Source organism: Carassius auratus, chromosome 26, assembly GCF_003368295.1.
Source record: "Carassius auratus strain Wakin chromosome 26, ASM336829v1, whole genome shotgun sequence".
NCBI classification, from domain to species: domain Eukaryota; kingdom Metazoa; phylum Chordata; class Actinopteri; order Cypriniformes; family Cyprinidae; genus Carassius; species Carassius auratus.
In genome coordinates, this window is record NC_039268.1 from 2873918 (window position 1) to 2893818 (window position 19901).

At 36.0% G+C, this 19901-nt stretch overlaps 3 protein-coding genes across 3 annotated transcripts; all 3 read left to right on the forward strand.

Annotated features, from left to right (window-relative positions):
* Positions 1 to 950: 950 nt before the first annotated feature.
* LOC113044753 (calponin-1-like) lies at positions 951 to 4790 on the forward strand. The gene is made up of 7 exons (XM_026204928.1): positions 951 to 1055; positions 1914 to 2035; positions 2363 to 2429; positions 2998 to 3135; positions 3258 to 3374; positions 3991 to 4137; positions 4359 to 4790. Exons 1-7 carry the CDS (start codon positions 996 to 998, stop codon positions 4569 to 4571), a joined length of 864 nt encoding a protein of 287 aa, XP_026060713.1. The 5' UTR covers positions 951 to 995; the 3' UTR covers positions 4572 to 4790.
* A 1472-nt stretch (positions 4791 to 6262) lies between these two features.
* LOC113043943 (mitochondrial cardiolipin hydrolase-like) lies at positions 6263 to 11156 on the forward strand. Its single transcript, XM_026203496.1, has 4 exons — positions 6263 to 6274; positions 7146 to 7333; positions 7640 to 7863; positions 10450 to 11156. The coding sequence occupies exons 1-4, from the start codon at positions 6263 to 6265 to the stop codon at positions 10719 to 10721; spliced, it is 696 nt and encodes a 231-aa protein (XP_026059281.1). The 3' UTR covers positions 10722 to 11156.
* Positions 11157 to 11935: 779 nt separating this feature from the next.
* Positions 11936 to 19200, forward strand: LOC113044754 (GTP-binding protein Rab-3D-like). Its single transcript, XM_026204929.1, has 5 exons — positions 11936 to 12141; positions 13450 to 13686; positions 16950 to 17068; positions 17232 to 17356; positions 18949 to 19200. Exons 2-5 carry the CDS (start codon positions 13450 to 13452, stop codon positions 19134 to 19136), a joined length of 669 nt encoding a protein of 222 aa, XP_026060714.1. The 5' UTR covers positions 11936 to 12141; the 3' UTR covers positions 19137 to 19200.
* Positions 19201 to 19901: the final 701 nt, after the last annotated feature.

The following is a 19901-nucleotide window of genomic DNA, read 5'->3' on the forward strand; positions in this document are numbered from 1 at the left end:
CCACTTCTTTGTTCATTGCAACTTCCATACTTCCATCCATCCATTCATCTGTCTGTCCTTCCAACCATCTATCCATCCATCGCTATTTATCATCCTTCCATCCATTTATTGTCATCCATCCATCCATCCATCCACCTATCTATCTTTCCATCCATCCATCGCTGTTTTTCATCCATCCGTCCACCTATCTACACATTGCTCGCTATTTGTCATCCATCCGTCCATCCATCCGTCCACCTAGCTACACATCGCTCGCTATTTGTCATCCATCCGTCCATCCATCCGTCCACCTATCTACACATCGCTCGTTATTTGTCATCCATTCATCCAGTGTTTCCTACATGTCCTTTATGGTAAATGTATTATAAAAGTATGCAACGTAACCCACCAAATTCATATTCACATATATACAGTATACAGTATATAGTCTTTTTCATTCTCCTCCTTTTCCATATGCAGTTACAGAAACTCCATAATGTGATGAACTTATTTCAGAATTCACTTGGACTGGATTCTTTCTGTTATAAACATGTCTGCAAACACATGAAAGCTGTAGGACCATCATGACCAAATAAAGTCTTCAAATTCCGTCTGTCTCTCTTTCTCTCCACCCAATCATCATCTCCCTGCCCAACCTGCTTAATTTATGATTACCCTTACTATAACACTAGTAATAATTTACTATTATTACTTTAGCTATTTTGAATTGAACCAAATGCAGAGAAGAAAACGTATGTCGTTTGGAATTTTCATTTTTGTTAAACTATTCCATTAGAGCTCATTTGACCCATGCATGCCAGCAGTACTTTCATGCTCACGATTGGTCAGGTGGCCAAGAGTTCTTAGCCAATGAGGGGCAGACTTGTACAGTATAACAAACAGACAGAGGGGCATTTAAAAGATGGAGAGAGATCAGAACAGAACTCCTTGGCCGCAGCTCAAGAGTGAATACATACGGATCACAGGAGCATCAACAAAACTCAATTTGAGAGACCATGAGCACCCAGTTCAGCAAAGGACCCACATTTGGACTCTCGGCTGATGTCAGGAATAAGGTATGTGCACTTTATAATACAAATGCAATAAACTTGCAAGGCCTGACTGCATACCAAAGTATAATAGATGTTGTTGTTTAGCAACTTTGCTCAACAGCTTTGCCCTATGGCAATTCTGTGCCACAGTGGAATTCCAATGATGCATTTCCTCATCAAAAAACCAGTTTTCACACTTACATCCAGTTAAAATATTGGAATGCATTCATAAAAGTAACATGAACTAAGTTAAAGTTTAAAACCTTATGCAAACTTTGAGATAAATGAAAAAAAAAAAAAAACTTCCATTGTGGTATTAGTTACTAAACAGCTAAATTTCCAAAACATTTGTCAAAAAAACTCTTATTTTTGCTATTATATATCTTTCATAAAAAATATTTTTGCATTACATGCTGTGAACAATGAACATTTAATGAAACTTTAGGGATGATATCTGTTTACTGACATCAATGAAATATACACCAAATTAGTGTATAACTATAATATATATCATACTTTAGTACTTAATTTAGATGATAATTGTTTTTAGGAATTATGGGTTCATGTATCATCATTGCTATGAGAAATGTAATTATGATTGTGAACATACAAAACAGGAAGCTTGTGCAAATATCCATCGTGTTCATGCTTGAATTTACTTCCAGAGGCTAGAACCGAGACACACTGTGCTAAATTTACAACAATAAAAATAAATGGATACAGTAAGATACAAGCAAAATTCTAAAGGTCTAACAGTTTTCTGCAGTTGTTAGCAAACAGCTTGCATCTACATAACGTTAAAGTTTTAGTATACAGCAATGTGTGTAAATGTGAATTACAATGTAAATTATGTGGGGGGAAAAATAACATTTTACATCACAGCTGGCACAGAAGTATGACCCTCAGACGGAGGAGGCCCTGAGGATCTGGATCCATGAGGTCACAGGTCGAACGGTTCCTGACAACTTCATGGAGGGACTGAAGGATGGCGTGATCCTGTGCGAGTGAGTTGCACCAATGGAAGACAGTTAATAACCATTTAACCAGCAAAGACTCAATCAGAAATAAAAATACATTACTTTACACAAGTGACTTGGTATGTTACCAAACAACCAATTAATGCTTATTTAGGGACAGTAAACACACACACACACAAAATAATTCATAATTGAGACAATTTACATATTAATAATCAAAAGTGATAAGCTAGTAAAAAGTAGAAATAAGCCAAAGGTTATAAAGTATTAAAACTGAAGGATAATACACACAAAAACTTGCAGTCAAAACAATTTTGAGCTTAGTGTAATTGCTCTTGTGTTTTTGATCACTAGGCTGATCAACAAACTGCAACCTGGATCCGTTCCAAAGGTCAATGATGCGACCCTGAACTGGCACAAGGTAGTGTGTATAGGCTGTCAGCAATGTTTGAAGTTTGAGACGTCACTCATGCTTGCTCAAATTTGTGCGCATAGTGGTGACAACTTGGACGTCACTTCACATTTTTGCCATTTTAAGAATGCAATGATGTTTTACAAACATTATGTGATTAGTACATGCACTAGATGCCACTGTATGTGCTGAGAAATGCAGAGAATGTAGATGGTTACAGAATTTAGCTCTAAGCGCCGTTAGGATTAAACCACTTGATTAAAAGCCTGACACAGACTGACTTTTCTTTGGCACTGTCAAGTGGTTATTGATTTAAAGTGCAAATAGTTACAGAAGATAAAACAAGCAAGCAATTTAAAGTAGTTTGCGTGAAAAAGGAATGCAGCTCAAGAGTCAAACTCTTCTAATGAATGGACTATTTTACCTCATTAACTCCAATCTGTTTAAAGTACTTAAACTGTGGCATTGACCTACAATGAACATGGCATAGTGATATTTTTGTTACAAGGCATATTTCAGAGAAATATAGCAATGTATCCATTACTAACTTCATACCTATTCCTTCAATCTCTCTTAGTTAGAGAACATCACTCACTTTATTCGAGCCATCGGTGAATACGGCCTGAAACCACATGACATCTTTGAGGCCAATGATCTTTTCGAGGACATGAACCACACCCAGGTCCAGTGTTCCCTCGTTACATTGGCTGGAGTGGTAAGAAAAAAAATGATAAAACTCTTTAATATGCAGCTTACACAACCTGTGAATACAACCAAAGATATTATGTGTCATGTTTTTCTGTAATGTCTTTTTTTTCATGTTCTCTCTCCAACCAGGCGAAGACTAAAGGCTTCTACACAAAAAGTGACATCGGTGTGAAGTATGCAGCAAAAAAACTAAGGAAATTCAATCCTGACAAGATGAAAGCAGGGGATAGCATTATCAGCCAGCAGGTCACATGACAAACACTTGACATTATATGCATCAGTGAGAAATATCAATGCAACAGGAAACAACAGAAAATATTTTGAGTAATAGAAAACCTTGTCACGCAGAAATAGGAAGGAGTCAAGAGTATGTAATATACTACACTTTGGATTTGATTTGAATGTAAAACACATTCAGTGTTTCTTTTACTGTAGCTAAAAAATACTACTGATTAAACGTGTGAGATTAGACTTTATTAGTGTTTTTGAAACAAGTAAATACAGGAAAATGGTGAAATATTATTGCAATTAAAAATAAATGTTTTCTCGTTTAAATATATTTTAAAATGTAATGTATTCCTGTCATGCAAAGCTAAATGTCAAGCATTTGTTTTCAGTGTCACGTGATCCTTGAGAATTCATTCTAATATGCTGATTTGCTGTTCAACAAACATTTTATATTATTATATTGAAAACAGTTGTGCTGCTTCATTTTTTACTTTTTTTTTTGCCAGAAAACTGTGATATATTTATTGGAAACAGAATATTTTTGTAACATTACAGACGTGTTTACTGTTACTTTTGATCAGTTTAATGTGCCCATTTGAACAGTATATAAAATACATTTCATGTGAATTCACAGATGGGCTCCAACAAATTTGCAAGCCAAAAGGGCATGACCTCCTATGGAACCAGGCGCCATCTCTATGATCCCAATATAGGCATGGAGAAACCAGCGGATCGATCCACTATAAACCTCCAAATGGGCACCAACAAATGTGCCAGCATGGTGAGACCACACGCTGCATTATTATTTATATCAACACTCATAATAGCAAAATGGAGCATGTGTGGTTTGATTACTGATTACAGTAAAACACTTACATTAAACTCCATGCTACTGAAAAAATACTGAACATTTTAGGAAGTTAGAAAATTTAAAAAAGCCCTAAAAATTCCAAAACTGTTACAACTATTTTTAACTTTGACTTTGTCTTTGTCTTGCTGTAGGCTGGAATGTTTGCTCTTGGCACGGCGAGACAGGTGACAGAAAAGAACGTGAATCTAGACCCTGTGGACTCTACAACTGTGTCTCTGCAGATGGGAACCAATAAAATGGCGTCTCAGAGCGGCCTCACCCCGATGGGAGGCTCACGTCTAGTGTACGACCACAAATACTGCGCCAAGCCTACTGAACAAGACGCCATTGATTTTGTTCATTAATACACTTACTCTCTGGTATTCAGCATTGGTAGATGATGTCCTTTTCTCCTGATCCCAGACCAGCTTAACTAAAACAAATAATCATCTTTATGTGGCTAATGAATTATAGGCATTCACTGCTTAATTAGAGAATCAATTAAGCTGCTCTTTGGTTAGTTTAAAGGTGATCACCACACAAAAACTCCAAATCGACTGGTTTAGGTGCTTCATTATGAGTCAGTCATAGTTATATATTAACCTTTGCCTTTAATTTCCTCAAAATTTTATGCAATTGGTCTTAAGTCTCAGAATATCAGAAGTTACAAAGAAATATCAGAAGTTACTAAATTAAACATGAAGCAAAAATCATCAGTTAGAGTCTATATGTGGGGACAACGATAAATATATCTACACAAATGTAATGAAAGCATAAAATGGTTATGTTATTTGTCTGAAGTGGAATAGGGACAAGACCCTGTCTCCTACATTTGGTTCCTTGCCATCAGTGGTTAATATATTATGTAGGGTCATTAAACAAAAAAAAAATATTTAAAAAAATAGATGAATGTTCAGAATATGCATTGTGTAAGTATTGAGTAAGTGTTGCAATTTGCGCATTTTACACTTTGGAGCTTTTCAGCCTCTGCTTGCATATGATTGCTTAATGTTTGAAATGTTTGAAATGCAGCAAGAAACACAAAATGTATTGGTGGCTGCACATATATAATTATTGTTTGTCACTATTTCATTACTATTATCATTTTAATTGTTGCAAAAAATCCTTAATTGCCTTGGTGCTAGTCCTAGGCCTATATCCTTGCAAAATCTATTGAAAGTATTATGAACAGTGATTGTATGGTGATTTTACCATAATACTGAATGATTATATTGGACAATGGCACCAAGGTTCTTCAAAGAATAGCCTACAGTGGAATTACCATAGTCCCATGTCCATATGATACACTGTCAAAAATAAATAAATAAATAAATAGTAGAACCATGGTAATTTCTTGCATTTTTCTTCAAACTTCTCTTGAATTGTTCAGTATTGCATTCTGAATATAAAACAATATATTTTATTGCGGATAATAAACACTGACCAAACTAAAGTGCACTCTCTTTTTTATTTTTTAAATGTGAATCTGTTGCTATCACAAATCTCTACCAGCAGGGGGAGCCACTGACACACTCACCCAACATCTAAACTAAACGTCTCTGAAAGAAGGAAACAAACCTGTCCTTCCTTTAAAAATCAGTTTTATACAGTCAATGGTGTGAGCATATATAGCCGTTTTTGTGCCTATAAATATTAATAATATAAAATAGAAACTAAATGCAGCTAATTTAAGTACCACAACAAAAAATGATTTACATTTCTTGAAAACTTTTTGCTCTTTGCACTAAAATGCAGTTTTATTCAAACCAACGCTTTGATAAAACTTTCATACCATAAACTAATTACAGTATGTTTATTATATTTCGAGTTTTCGACCCATCCATTAAATCCTACTTTCACTCCAGACGCCCACTAAACATAAATCGGACGTGATTGAAAGAAGTGAGTCTGAAAATTGTTTTATTGGAGAAACTATCTGGCCGATTCGAACGTTTTCAATCGGTTCTTTGAAAAGATTCGAATCATAAGAGTGATTCTTCTTGAACAGGACATGCGCGTGGCACGTGCTTTTAATTGTCACCTGAGTTTGGCAGACATGTCTCAACAGGTATTATATCAAAACATTCACACATTTTGTTCTATAAAAAGCGTTTCGTAACAAAATACGCACCTGGGTGAATTACAAATAAGTATAAGTTTAATTTGTTATATCAGTCACTTTTCTGAAACGCTGTGTTGTCAAAAATGTACAAATTACACATAAAACCACACTGTTCATACATTCAGTCGTCATATATTTCCGTTTTTATGTAATAACCATGATTTATGATTTCGGAGATTAGGATAGATGTGTAAATATAATCAATTACATTATGCTAACGTTTCAAAGTGCTAACGCTCTGGAATGCTTGCTTCTCATTGGTCAATCACGCCATTCTGCAGAAACGTATTTTTATTAATATTATTATTTGCTTTAATCAAACAGGGAACATTAATAGCCTGTACTTTATATGTTGCAGTTGTAAAGTAGGCTTGTTTTTGTTATATAAACTAAAATCGTGCCTGTCTACCGATTTCCCACATAACTGTGTTGTAAGTTGTGTAAGTTACCTTTGAATATAAACGACTGCAACCAAGGAGTAAGACGAATGTTAACTGAAACTGGAATACAATTTAGTGGTAATTATAAAAAAGCATTTGACTGCAGATTTGGAAAAGTTAGTACCTGAGCAATAATTTGCAACATGGATCAAATTAATAACATTTCTGTGGGCGGGCTCCGTCAATACAGGACCTGTTGGCTTTGACAATGGCCTGATTTGCGAAAACGACTGGATGACAGTTTGTGATCCCAATTGTGGTTAATGGAACCATAGAACAAAATGTTCAACTTCAGGAATGTATGGTCTCTTTTTTTATTGTTCATAAATGTAATATAACGCTGCTTCACTTTCTAATCCGTTCTCTCTGTTTCTCAGATGTCATGTAAAGAGCTGATGAAGGTGTTGGGGCTGGGAGCCGTATCTTTCGTTCTGGGGGTGGAGTGGCTAAACTGGCTGAAGCGGCGTCTGAGAGACTCTCGCGGACCCCTGAAAGAAGTTCTGTTCTTCCCTTCACCTCAAGTCTGCGTTGAGCACCTCTTCATACGCCATAAACATTTCCCCTGGTAGTTTGATCAGCTTTTTCTAATCTGAAGGTCCTTGCACACTGAGTCTGAAATTCTCATCTGAAATTTATGCATGTTAAAAATAAATACGACCTCAGGTTTACACACTGCCTCCGAAATTTTCCATCATAAAATAAAAAATTGGATTAGGTTAGATTTTCTGCGTTTTCGCATCCGTAGCAAAGCATTTTGATAGGAAATGATGATGAATACGAAAAAACGCATATTAAAATTTCAGACTCTGTGTGCAAGGACCTTCTATATGCAATAATATGGAAAACTACTTATTTTTCTCTCCACCCTCAGTGCATGTCCGCTTCCCCATGGGGTTGAGACATCCTTCTCCAGGCTCCTCGTTCATCTCCTCTCCGCTCGTGTGTCACTGGACCTGTGCGTGTTCTCCTTCTCTCACATGGAGCTGAGCAGGGCGATTCTCCTGCTGCACAAACGGGGAGTCGTTGTGAGAGTGGTTACAGACAGAGACTACATGACCATCACTGGATCTCAGATCGGTGCCCTCCGTAAGGCAGGTGTGTTGTTGAATAAATGGGTTGGGTGAAATGGGTTTAAGTCAATTAGTTCCATGTTTTGCTGTAGTGTGTCAGTAGGAAATAGCAGCTTACATTTCCAAACATTTTAGTCTGTCTCAGTTTGCAGGTAGGTTTCTTAAAGAGCCAGTAAGATGAAAATTCTAAGCTTCCTATCACTGTTTATAAGTCCTGTACAATAGGTTTAAATCCATCCAAGGTTAAAAAACATTGTCATTTTGTCAAAATATCATTTTAAAATTACCTCAATTCTCAGAGATCCCCAAACGGTTCGCGCGAAGCTGTTCAAAAGATTCAGTTTCCTTAAACCCCACCTTTCGGTAGCATACTGTGTTCTGATTGGTCAACTAACATAGTCACTTTTGATGGGTTTTTCTGCACACAACTTCATGGTAAACAATGCGTTAGCATCTTTTTGGGGTGAATTATATCTTATTCCTCTCATCGCGAAGCAAACAGTAAAATAAAAAACTTGAACAGTCTCGCTGCTTTTTCTTCTGTGTGTGCGTATTCAAGCCGCGCGCCTCAGTTTGAATCTGGATAGCGCGTTCAGCGCGGGACCGTAGTCACATTAGATATAAAGGGAGACGTGAAAAACGGACATCGCGTTGTTTTCATATGGATTACTTTATCACATAATATCTGTTAGCAGCACTTGTTACACTTCATTTTAACAACGTGTTTGTAAATGAAGATCAGCACAGACAAAGGCTGCAGACAGCACACATACTGATAAGACGCTCGGGAGAAAACAAACACATAACTTCATAATCATACTTCGCGTTGTGATTCGGAGATGCTCGTTGTTCTAAATAAAGTTGGTAATGAACCCTCTTTTATGGCCAAGCGCTTTGAAAATCCCGCCTTGTACTTACCGAGATTAGAAAAGCAGTCATCAGTGAAATGTTGTGAACACAACAAAAGGGATTTGTTGTACTGCTCTGGTATTGTGGTAAAAATGAATTTTAGCCATTGGTTCTTCTGATCTTCATTATTTGGCAGTGAAAATAAAACAAACTTGCCTTTACAATTAAAAACACACTGTCTCCTCGACATGATGCTCTCACACCAACCAGAGCGTCTGTGTGGGGGGGTGGGGCAGGTCAGAGTTCCGTTTCTCCCAAGACGGTAGGCGGAGATTATTATGCAAAGTGTTCCTAGTGACGTACATAGAGATGGGCAAAAGATTTGAAATCTATAACGACTCGTTTCAGCGATTCAGAGTCGACTCCTTACTTTAGAAGCCAATAACTTTATAAATTGTGTACTTTTTGGTTTAATTACTTTGCACATTGTTTACACTGATGGACAGCTACATCATACACTGTAATACAGGTAATTTTTGATTTCCCATCTGTGTGGCTCTTTAAAGCATCTTGGAGACGTTGCCACAGTTTTTCTGGATTGAGTCTGTCTCAGTTTGTTCTGTTTCTACATGTCCCTCCAGACAGACTGATGATGATGATGATGATGATGATGATGATTAGATCACATCTCTGTGTGCAGCACTGGCTTTCGTCAGACAAAAATCTCAGTCGATTATTACAGTTAATGGCAAAATTAATCTTTGGAAATGTATTAATTCTTCTAATCATTTTGGCCACCATTGTGTGTATATATGTATGTATGTGTACAATACCAATCAAAAGTTTTGGATCAGTAAGATTTTTATATATTGTTTTTTTATGTTACGTTTCTTGTGCTCATCAAGACTGTATTTATTTTAGCAAAAATACAGAAAAAACCCTGTTATTTTGTCAAATATTATTGCAATTTAAAGTGCAAATAGCCTGTCTTGTTGGCAGAGGCTATTTACACTAATTCTGCCCACCAACGTGTGATTGGGCGAGTCAAGATTACAAAAGACAGTCAACAGCTGTCAGCTCTAGTGGTGCAGATGGTAAAACGTGGGTCATTCTCATTTTGACGCGATCAACCCAGGTTCAAATCTGCCTTTTGGCAAACCTTTTTGTCCCTTTTCAAATTTCAAATCACATCAGAAAGAATTTCTTTTCAGTAGTATAACGTTTTTGCATTCGAATGTGGATTTTTATTTTGAATTATTTTATTTTGAATTGTTTTGAACAAATATTTGAAATTTGTTTTTGTTTTTTGACATCCATATATATATCTCATCATATATGTATATATATATATATATATATATATATATATAATTTAAAAAAGAAAAACAATTCCCTCATTTTTCAAGGTTTTTACTGACTTCATAACCTTATTATATTTAGCATGGGCCTGTCCTCACAACTCTGTGGTATGCAGTATGAAATGGTTTATAGTCAGAACTTGCACGACTGTTGCAGGCAGTAAAAACTGTCATTCTTACAGCTCACACATGTTCTGTCTGGCTCAACCCATGTTATTTCAGTACACACTGCTGTAACTTTTGCAAGCTGTTACACCCAGCTACTCTGGACTGTGATGATGCATTAGCGCAGACTTAAGGGATCTAGATGATTCACACATGATGGGTTTGACAGATGTTGTTAATTTGCAAGAGGATTTGGTGCTAATTGATAATTTCCGATCAGTTTTTGACCTCTGTTACAGGCATCTGTGTGAGGCACGAGATGAGCTCAGCTGTTCATATGCACCATAAGTTTGCATTGGTGGACAGCAGGAAATTGATCACTGGCTCCCTCAACTGGACCCTAACTGCAGTCCAGAGCAACAAAGAAAACGTCATGGTCACGGAGGAGCCGGAGCTCGTGGGGCCCTATCAGCAGGAGTTCCAGAAGCTGTGGGAGGCCAACGATCCGGCCAATCACATATCTCAATACACTAATGGGCAGCTAAATATAAAGACTTGTAAGGACAAATAGGGCTTTACACTTGCTTTTTTCTCTTGTGGTTTACATTACATAGTTCTGTATGGGGTTTATTTTATTTGTAAAGATTATTTTAATAAGCTGAAAGCTAGTTTTTTCTTTCTTTTGACTGTTTGTCTGACTCTTAATGTCAATTTTCCCATTTTTTATGCAAAATGGGAACTTGAAAGGTTTATTATGTAGTTCAATTTAACTTAGTTCAGTTAATATGACTTTTTTTTTTAAGATGTGTCCTAGTTTTAAGTAAAAACTAGTTCAAGTAAACCCACCTGCTAAAATATTATCTCTTGATTATAAAAACCTAGCAAGCTGAAACCTGTGAGTGTGCATTTCATAGCCGTGCCTTTGATTGCTCAATTCTTCATGGGACTCTCCTTTTGTGTTCCTCTTTTGTGACCAGAAGATTTTAGATAAGCTTGTTTCTGTATGTGCACCCAATGTTACATTTTTTTAAAATAGATACATGATAAAAATAAAAAAAAACTGAGTTTAATGTTGGGGTTTCCTTTTGAAAAAAGTGCATTAAATAAATAGTTATTATTATTTCTTCTATATATATATATATATATATATATATATATATATATCATATATATGGTATTTAAATTATTTATATAGTAAATAGGTGATTAACTGGTAAATAACTGTTCAGGTATTTATATAGTAAATGCCAGTTTTAAATTCTGATATAAAGGCATGGTGTACATTTGCCAAAAAGTTTATGCAATTAAACTGTAAAACTGTTGGTTACAAGTTTTTATTATTATAATTAAATATATTATAGGCTATATCAATTATTTATTAAGTAAATGGCTTATTAACTGGTAGGCTAAATAACCGTCAGTTGTTTATGACATAATTTATCATTTAAAATATTCTTATAAAAAGACATGGTGTATTTAATGACATTGGCCAAAAAAGTTACGCTTAATTATGTAATTAAACTGTAAAACTGTTGACGTTAGTTTTTTTTTTTTTTTTTTTAAGATATATATAATTTAAAAGCGCTTAAGGTTCCCGTTAGACAGAATGTCCCGTATGTAAATGGCAGAAGAGACTGCAGCTGTGTGGCTGACCGGGGACCTGTTGGTTGGTTGCTCTGTAAGCGCAGGCTGGACGCTCGCCAGGGCCGCTGGCTGATCTGGAAACAGCAGTCGCAGTGAAGTCGTCAGCACAAATACATCCTGGTCGACAGCCAGATCTGCAGTCATCAAGCGTCTGGTTTGCAACGCCCCTCTTTAGGGAAGGGAATGGTCGGCTTTTAAACCGATAAGGACTGTGGACTCTTTCCAGTGTGTTTTGCGGGAAAAGTGAAACTGGATGTGCGAGGACTGGATGTCTGACAACAACTGCGGGAAAGCGCAACATCAACTTTACAGAATAAAATAACCACCTCTAAGAAAAGCGGGATAAGGTTAGTCATAGTCACCATATTATGTTTGTGCCCGAAGGACATGTATTTTTCTTTATTTGCGTACAGAAGAAATATATGCAACGATTGTCCAAGACAGATGTCCATATGGAAGCGCGAATAGAGCCGTTTCATTTCCCCTTTAATTCTAAAATGCTGTTGGCATGTTCAAATGAAAATGTTCTGTGTGATTGACTTGCAGATGTGAGTTGATATTGTGTTTCAAAAATCTGTAGATTTCAGGGTGTGTTCTGCTGTTTGTGTCGACAAGCATCAGATCAGATCTTTATCTTTGTCTGTGCGAAATATATTCCTTATCATTTGATTTAGAGTTCAGTCACTGTGGCACAGTCGCATTGAGTTCATTCAAATGTGTAAGGTGTGTCACATCCTGGTAACTCCCTCTTCAGGTGCTTGCAGGTGTAGATGTGATCACCTCTTTCTCATATGTTTGAGCAGGATGTTATAATACTTGTTTAGTTTAAAAAGTCACATGTTATTGGAGGGCTTCTTTCATTTTTCTGAAATGAAGACTTTTCGAAGAGTCTTAATGCTGCTCTTTTCCATTAAGAGCTTCCATTAAGTCTGTCAGCATAAAACAACATTAAAGGTGATTTGATCAATATTTAGATTTTTTTGCTCCCTCAGATTCCAGATTTTCATATAGTTGTTTCTTGGCCAAATATTGTCAGATCCCAATAAACCATTCATCAATGGATGCTTGTTTATTCAGCTTTCAGATGATGTATAAATCATGTTTTGTTGTCCAGGGCCACAATTTTTATTAATTTAAATTAATCTGAAATAAACAATCAGAAACTTAACCTCAAAACCTTAACCTTAAAAAAATTGCGGTTAAACTTGAAATAAAAATATTAAACACAAACTGAAATGAATATAGATAAAGAAATAAAAACAAACAATTAAAATAAATGCTAATTCAAAATATTAATATTAGTCAGTATATAATACTAAAATATGTTTCTTTTGTGAACTCTTCTTTAAGGTATTCGCATTATGTGTTTCCCACTTTAAGTACTGTTTATATGTCCAGAATCAATTGTGCTGAGCTGATCTCAGCTGTAATGGCTCTTAATCAAGGAAAGATCCTCACTTCAGCATGTCTGATGTACAAAGAACGACAGATAGATGACAGTGCTGGAAGAATACTTTAACTACATAGTAGAGTATCAACAGCAGAGCCTCAGAGCCTGACAGATGAAGGTGTTTTTCTTCTGTTTGACAAACTTTATCATTTACGTTCATTCTAAATGGTGACTATATAACTTGTCTGTGTTTCATTCCCTGTAGATGGCGTCGGCCAGTGATACCCGTCAGCAGCCGCAGGTGCAGAAGGATGTAGCCGATCAGAATTTCGACTACATGTTCAAGCTGCTCATCATTGGCAACAGCAGTGTGGGAAAAACTAGTTTTCTGTTCCGTTACGCTGACAACTCTTTCACTTCAGCGTTTGTCAGCACGGTCGGCATCGACTTTAAAGTCAAAACAGTGTACCGCAATGAGAAACGAGTCAAACTGCAAATATGGGTGAGTTTGAAAGATGGGTCACTGGAGTTATTCAAGGGTTAAAATGAGGATGGTGAGTAGTAATTCTAAAAATATCAGTTCATTCAAGGTCTAGATTAATTGCATTGGTGCTTTGTGGGGAATAGTGTGCAACACCAAAACTATAATGATAATAAATCAGAGGTGAGAAGGATTTTATTTTTTTCTCTCCAAAATACTGTAGGTCTATCTTAAAAAAGTTTATATGTTGTTTTCCTATGGAGAAAACAAATAGGGTTTTTAATTCTGGCAGTACTCTGTGAGACATTTGGTGCAACACTTTGGTTCCCATTGTTGTAATGCATTGGGTGTCATTGCAGTTATTTCAGAATAATTTCATGACTTTACTCTGTTACAATTCTTAAGCCAGATGTGGTGAAAAGAGGATATGCTTATCATATGTCAGCATGACTTACTGATACCTTGATCAAGATAATCTAGGTGAAGTGTGTGTTTCAGCAATGAAGTTTAATGTTACAAAACTTCTAGAATGACCCAAAGCAGATGGCCCCATCGTTTGATGCATTATTTGTGAAGCGAGCACACACACACACAGTGCACAATCCATTTTGAGGCAACTATTTAGAAAATAAAAGCCGTAAAATCAAATTGGATGTGCTTTTTGACCATCCAGACAAGCCATGCATCTGCCTGCTCTGACTCACTAATTAAATCAATACCAAGACGGGAAGTGGGTCAGAATATCAACGGCCCAGTCCTGCCAAGAGTTAAATATACAGTTACATTCTGTAAAATCTGACAGTGTCATTTTAGTTTCAGTTTGCTGCCACAGCTTTCCTTGCCAGAGGAATAAACAGTACTTTCTGTTGATGAAAGGAAGTGGGTGAGTGCCTCAGAGGTGTTGAGTTTTGTTTTCCCAGAATGTACTTGTGTGTTGATAACCCACCATAGAACAACTCGCTCTGATTGCAGTGGTCTGAGACTGACTAGAATAGAGCTAATATAATTAAGCTTTTTACATGCATACCTAGGTTTGTTTGGTACCAGCCAGGACAGTGATGTATTGGCACATTGTAATGTATTGTTAGGGTGTTGTTTGATGGCCCAATCAATATAGTTCACAATCAAGTCGTCTCTATGATATTCAGCTTTCTTGAGTTTTTTTTATATATATATATATATATATATATATATATTTCTCCAGTTTTATCATTAGCCATTAGCCATTAGTTGCATGTAAAACAGCATCATGTCAAGTCTTATAGGCTGATGCACCAATGATGGCACAGTCCCAAATGATGCGTTTGTGTGTGTGTGTGTGTGTGTGTGTGTGTGTGTGTGTGTGTGGTGTATTTAAAGGGTGGTAAGACACACAGACCTTTCCCTTGACTAAGTGCTTGGAGATGTTTAGTTGATAATCAGTTTAATGGACTATATTGCTATAGCAATGAGAATGTGCAGTATGAAGTAAGCCAGTAATGTTTGTCTCCATACATGTTAATTATTAAACGTTCCACTAATAAAGTGAAAAATATAATAAAATGTTCAAATGTGTGCGTATATTATTGTTATTATTATTTATGAATTCTTTCTTTTTTTAATAAATGTTCAGTAAATGTAAGTATTATTTCTAATTAATTAATAATTACAGTTAATTCGATTTCAATTTTGTTTCTTTTATATATTTTTTTTACAATTTAAATAACACCATTCTTTTAATCTATAAGTTCATTTCAAAAGGTGCATATCCTCATTAAATGAGCGTAAGGTGTAAAATAGTTGATCTAATATTCTTTAGTTCCCTTAACATTTATGCATCCAGTGCTATCTATAAACTCTTTGGACGACAGAGTGTACTTTATTTGTGGAAAGTACTTTATACTGTAGGTGCGTGTTCACTTATACGTTTCCCTGTTTACTTAAAGGAGGAGTGCTTGATTTTAAAACAACGACGAAAGTCATTTGAGTCATTTTGCTATGAAGGAAGAGCAAATATTATATATCACATTAGATTAGTCATCAGAGCTCTGTGCATTTAACTGCTGTATTATTGACACAGTCGTGGATGTTGAAGAAAACTTTCATCAACATTTCCTGACTCTAAGGCTTGCTTTAAGATCTTTCAGAGTAGGCATAATGATTATAGATATGATTGAACTGTCTTTGTGGTGAAGTCAGACGTCATGCGTGTGTGTGAAGGGCAGGTGGCACATCTTATCTCTGTTGAAAGAAGGGGCCAAGGCTTTTGTCAAGCTCCCATTAGTCTGAATTCGGCTCTTCCCCTAAAGTACAATACATGCCTCAAACAGCTGCCCAAACCAATGGTTACCATGGTTACCTACATAAGTGAGGTCACAGCATTCTAAATCAAGTCAAGGCTTCTCAGTATCATTGAAACTGATCAAACGTTGCCTAGTTACCACATTAACGAGGCTGTTAAACTATAAACATCTGACTCTGCTTCTTTGCATTGCATTTACTTAGTTTATTATTTACACATAACATTTATTTTATATTAACAGAAATTAGGCAAATTGTCAAATATTTATATTTTCAATTGACTTGAACTTATGACATTATGCAACATTGTCAGTATTGCTGTGATTTTTAAGCACAGCTTTTTGTTTAGCCATCAGGTTTCATAACGATTACTAGTTAAGCGATTTCTGTTACAGACCACTGAAACCGACATTATTAAAAGCACAATTAGCTAATTAATGTGGCATGTCCTCTATGGCATTTTACATGTTTAACAAAGTTTCATTAATAAAAAAAAATCTATAAATTCAAATATTACAATTTGCTAAATTAATAAAGTGAAAAGCGGTGTAGAAAACATTTTTAACTAGCTATTTTCTTTGCATTAAACTGTTTGAGTCTGTAAATATATATACATATGTATGTGTGTGTGTGTGTAATTGTATATTACATAATTATATACTTTTTTTGATGCACTATTATATCAGGGTTTCTTTTTTTGTTGAGCTTAAAATTAATGGTGAAATATCCCACTTTTTCAAAGTCACTGCTCTACTGGAATATACTGGAATGATAAGAAATAACAGCAACTAATCATTTTAAAAAATAACTTATGTTGTTGACTCAAACAAACAAAAAAAGCAACGAACGCTTTAACAGCTGGGTTTCTGCTGTACAGTGTTTTGAGAAAAAATGTTTTAGATATAAGTTATATTTTGAGTGTGTGTGTGTGTGTGTATTTATTGACCTAAAGGAATAGCGAATAGAGACGTTAATGGCTGTATTTCTTGTATGTTGTTCTTTAGGACACAGCAGGGCAGGAGAGGTACCGCACTATTACCACAGCATACTACAGAGGGGCCATGGGCTTCCTGCTAATGTATGACATCACTAACCAAGAGTCCTTCTACGCTGTGCAAGACTGGTGAGTTTACTTGATTTATTTTAGTGCTACAGTCAGACATCCTGCTATGACCACAGTGAGAGATTTTTTTTTTAATTCTGCACATTTCATAATGGCCTTCGAGGGGGCGCTCATGCGCATGAAACTGACTGAATTTGTGTTTGTGTCTTTGTGTCTTTTCCAGGGCAACTCAGATTAAAACGTACTCGTGGGACAACGCTCAGGTGATTCTTGTGGGAAACAAATGTGATCTGGAGGACGACAGACTGGTGTCCAGAGAGGATGGAGAGAGACTGGCAAATGAGCTAGGCATGTTACAGGACAATAAAAAACAACATTCACACACACAAGCCTGTAAATGGAGGTTCCAAAATCAACTTTTTTGCAATCCCTGACAAAAACAAAAACAAAATCTTATTGGCTATTAAATTTAATTCTGCATTATTTTTATATAGACATATGTGGCATATTTATAATACTTTTATGGTCCTTTCTAGGGCTAGTGCACGTGATGTCTCTATAGCAAGCATAATACAAAGCTTTGTGTACAGGTGTAATAACAGTGATAGTTACAAACTGTTTAATTTAGACTGTAAGTTTATGGTAATTATTTACAGTTTATGCATTCAGCAAATACATTTTTTGTTGGGTGATGGACCTTGTTGGGAAACCTAATACTACTTTGCCGATCTGGAGCCATCTCCATTTATGTCCCCCATCCACGTTTGTTCAAGTTCCCATCATCGCAAATGCCCGGCTGTTTAGGTTTGGTGAGGCTTTCTCCAAACTTGCCAGATAAAAACGAGACCGCGATAAATGAAAGATGTTATAAAGAAATGTGGCAACAATTCCTATTTCAAAGAGAGCGCATGCAGTTGAGAAGTTAAAGGGGTCATATGATGCGATTTCAATTTTTCCTTTCTCTTCGGAGTGATACAAGCTCTTGGTGCATTTACAGAAGATCTGTAAAGTTGCAAACACTAAAGTCTCAAATCCAAAGAGATATTCTTTATCAAAGTTAAGACTCTGGCACGCCCTCCTAAAACGGCTTGTTTAAACATGGCCCACATGTCTACGCCAGTATGTTGAAATATTTGCGTAATGCTACCCAAATGTTCATGAAATGAAAGAAGCCATGGTTTCTGTAACCGCACTAAGTGTTGAAGCAGCCATGTCAGCAAGTTGCTGTGTGTTTCTAGGTGAGAGCAAAAGCACTTTATTTGGCCTTTCCGAAAGTAGATGCATTTAAGAATCGTCAAGATTACAACAGAACAGCAACACGGTCAATCAGTCAATCACAATGAATAGGTCAGTTGGCCAATCAGAGCGAATTGCTCTTTTCAGAAGGAGGGACTTTGTAGAAAACGACATGTTTGAGACAGGCAGGGCATAGAGGACCTACAATAATGTGCAGTATTTAAAAAAGAATGTGTTTTTTGAACATTAAGGCATGTCAACATATTCTATTACACCAAATACTCAAAATAATTATCTTTAAAAAAGCATCATATGACCCCTTTAATGAGCGCTTGCTTGGCGTATATCTGACTGTATATGAAAAAGTATGATAGCATTTGCATTACTTTTATTATAACTGTAAAAAAAGTAATGGAGGTGGAGAATATGTCCTTTATCTGTCTGTCAAAATAAATGTCCCATATATCGGCCAAACTTATCAAAATAATATCATTACTAGCAGAATGTATTCAGATATAATTATTGGTCATTTTTTTAATGATCCACATAGGCTGAATATTTATTATATGTGAATAATGTGTTTATTCTAATTGTAAAAAATAATATTTAGTAAATGACACAGTTTTATTTGAATACAATCTTTGTCACATTTCACTTATTGTATGACTCTGTATCTCTTCCATTTTTTCTGCCTCTTTTTGCAGGATTCCAGTTTTTCGAAGCCAGTGCGAAGGATAACATTAATGTCAAGCAGGTGTTTGAGAGGCTGGTCGATATAATCTGTGACAAAATGAACGAGAGCTTGGATGGAGACCCAAGCATTTTAACCAATCACAAAGGTCCAAGTCTGCAAGACACGCCCCCTGTTGGACAGAGCAGCTGTGGATGTTAATGATCATCTCTCAGCAAACACTCATCCTTGAAGGCAAACATTCACACACATGCACACATTCCCTCTCTCGTCCAAACACACTTACACCAGAAGAGACTCTTTCACAAGCGTAAAGCCAAAATATAGTATGGAATACCAACCAAACAGTAAGAATACGGCATAAGCCCCATAAAATGAATCATTTGATTCACCTAAACAGGCCGCTCAGGAATTGAATGAAATGGGATGGGTTTCCCTCAGCGTGATGTGTTGCTGCTAATACACTGAACTGTGACATCATGATGGAAAATACTGCATGAACCTGCAGGAATCAGAAAATCACATGCCAAAATCTTAACTGCTCAATGCTCAACGTTTTAGGAGAGTTTCAAACTACTGCAGTGTCTGTTTACAACATGTTTAGATCAAATGCATGTGGTCGTCATTGTGAAGTAGCTTTGAAATGTATACAGGTTATTTTAATGGATGCAAAATCATGTTTTACTTCATTATAGGCAATTAAAATTTTAGGCCTGCTCTTGAAATGTCCAGTCCATATGATTTTCAGTCTTCGTAGTTTTTGTTACAGTACTTGTTTCAAAGTAAGTCATATTGTATTTGACTTTGCCATTTGCTTTAAACTCAATAAATTTGCTTCCCTATGGACACTAAATTAGTATTTGTATAATTTGATATGATATATTTATATCATATATTTGCCAAAAAAAGGAATAAAAAAAAAACATTTAACACAGACACATATATAAAAATTTATATAAACCGTGC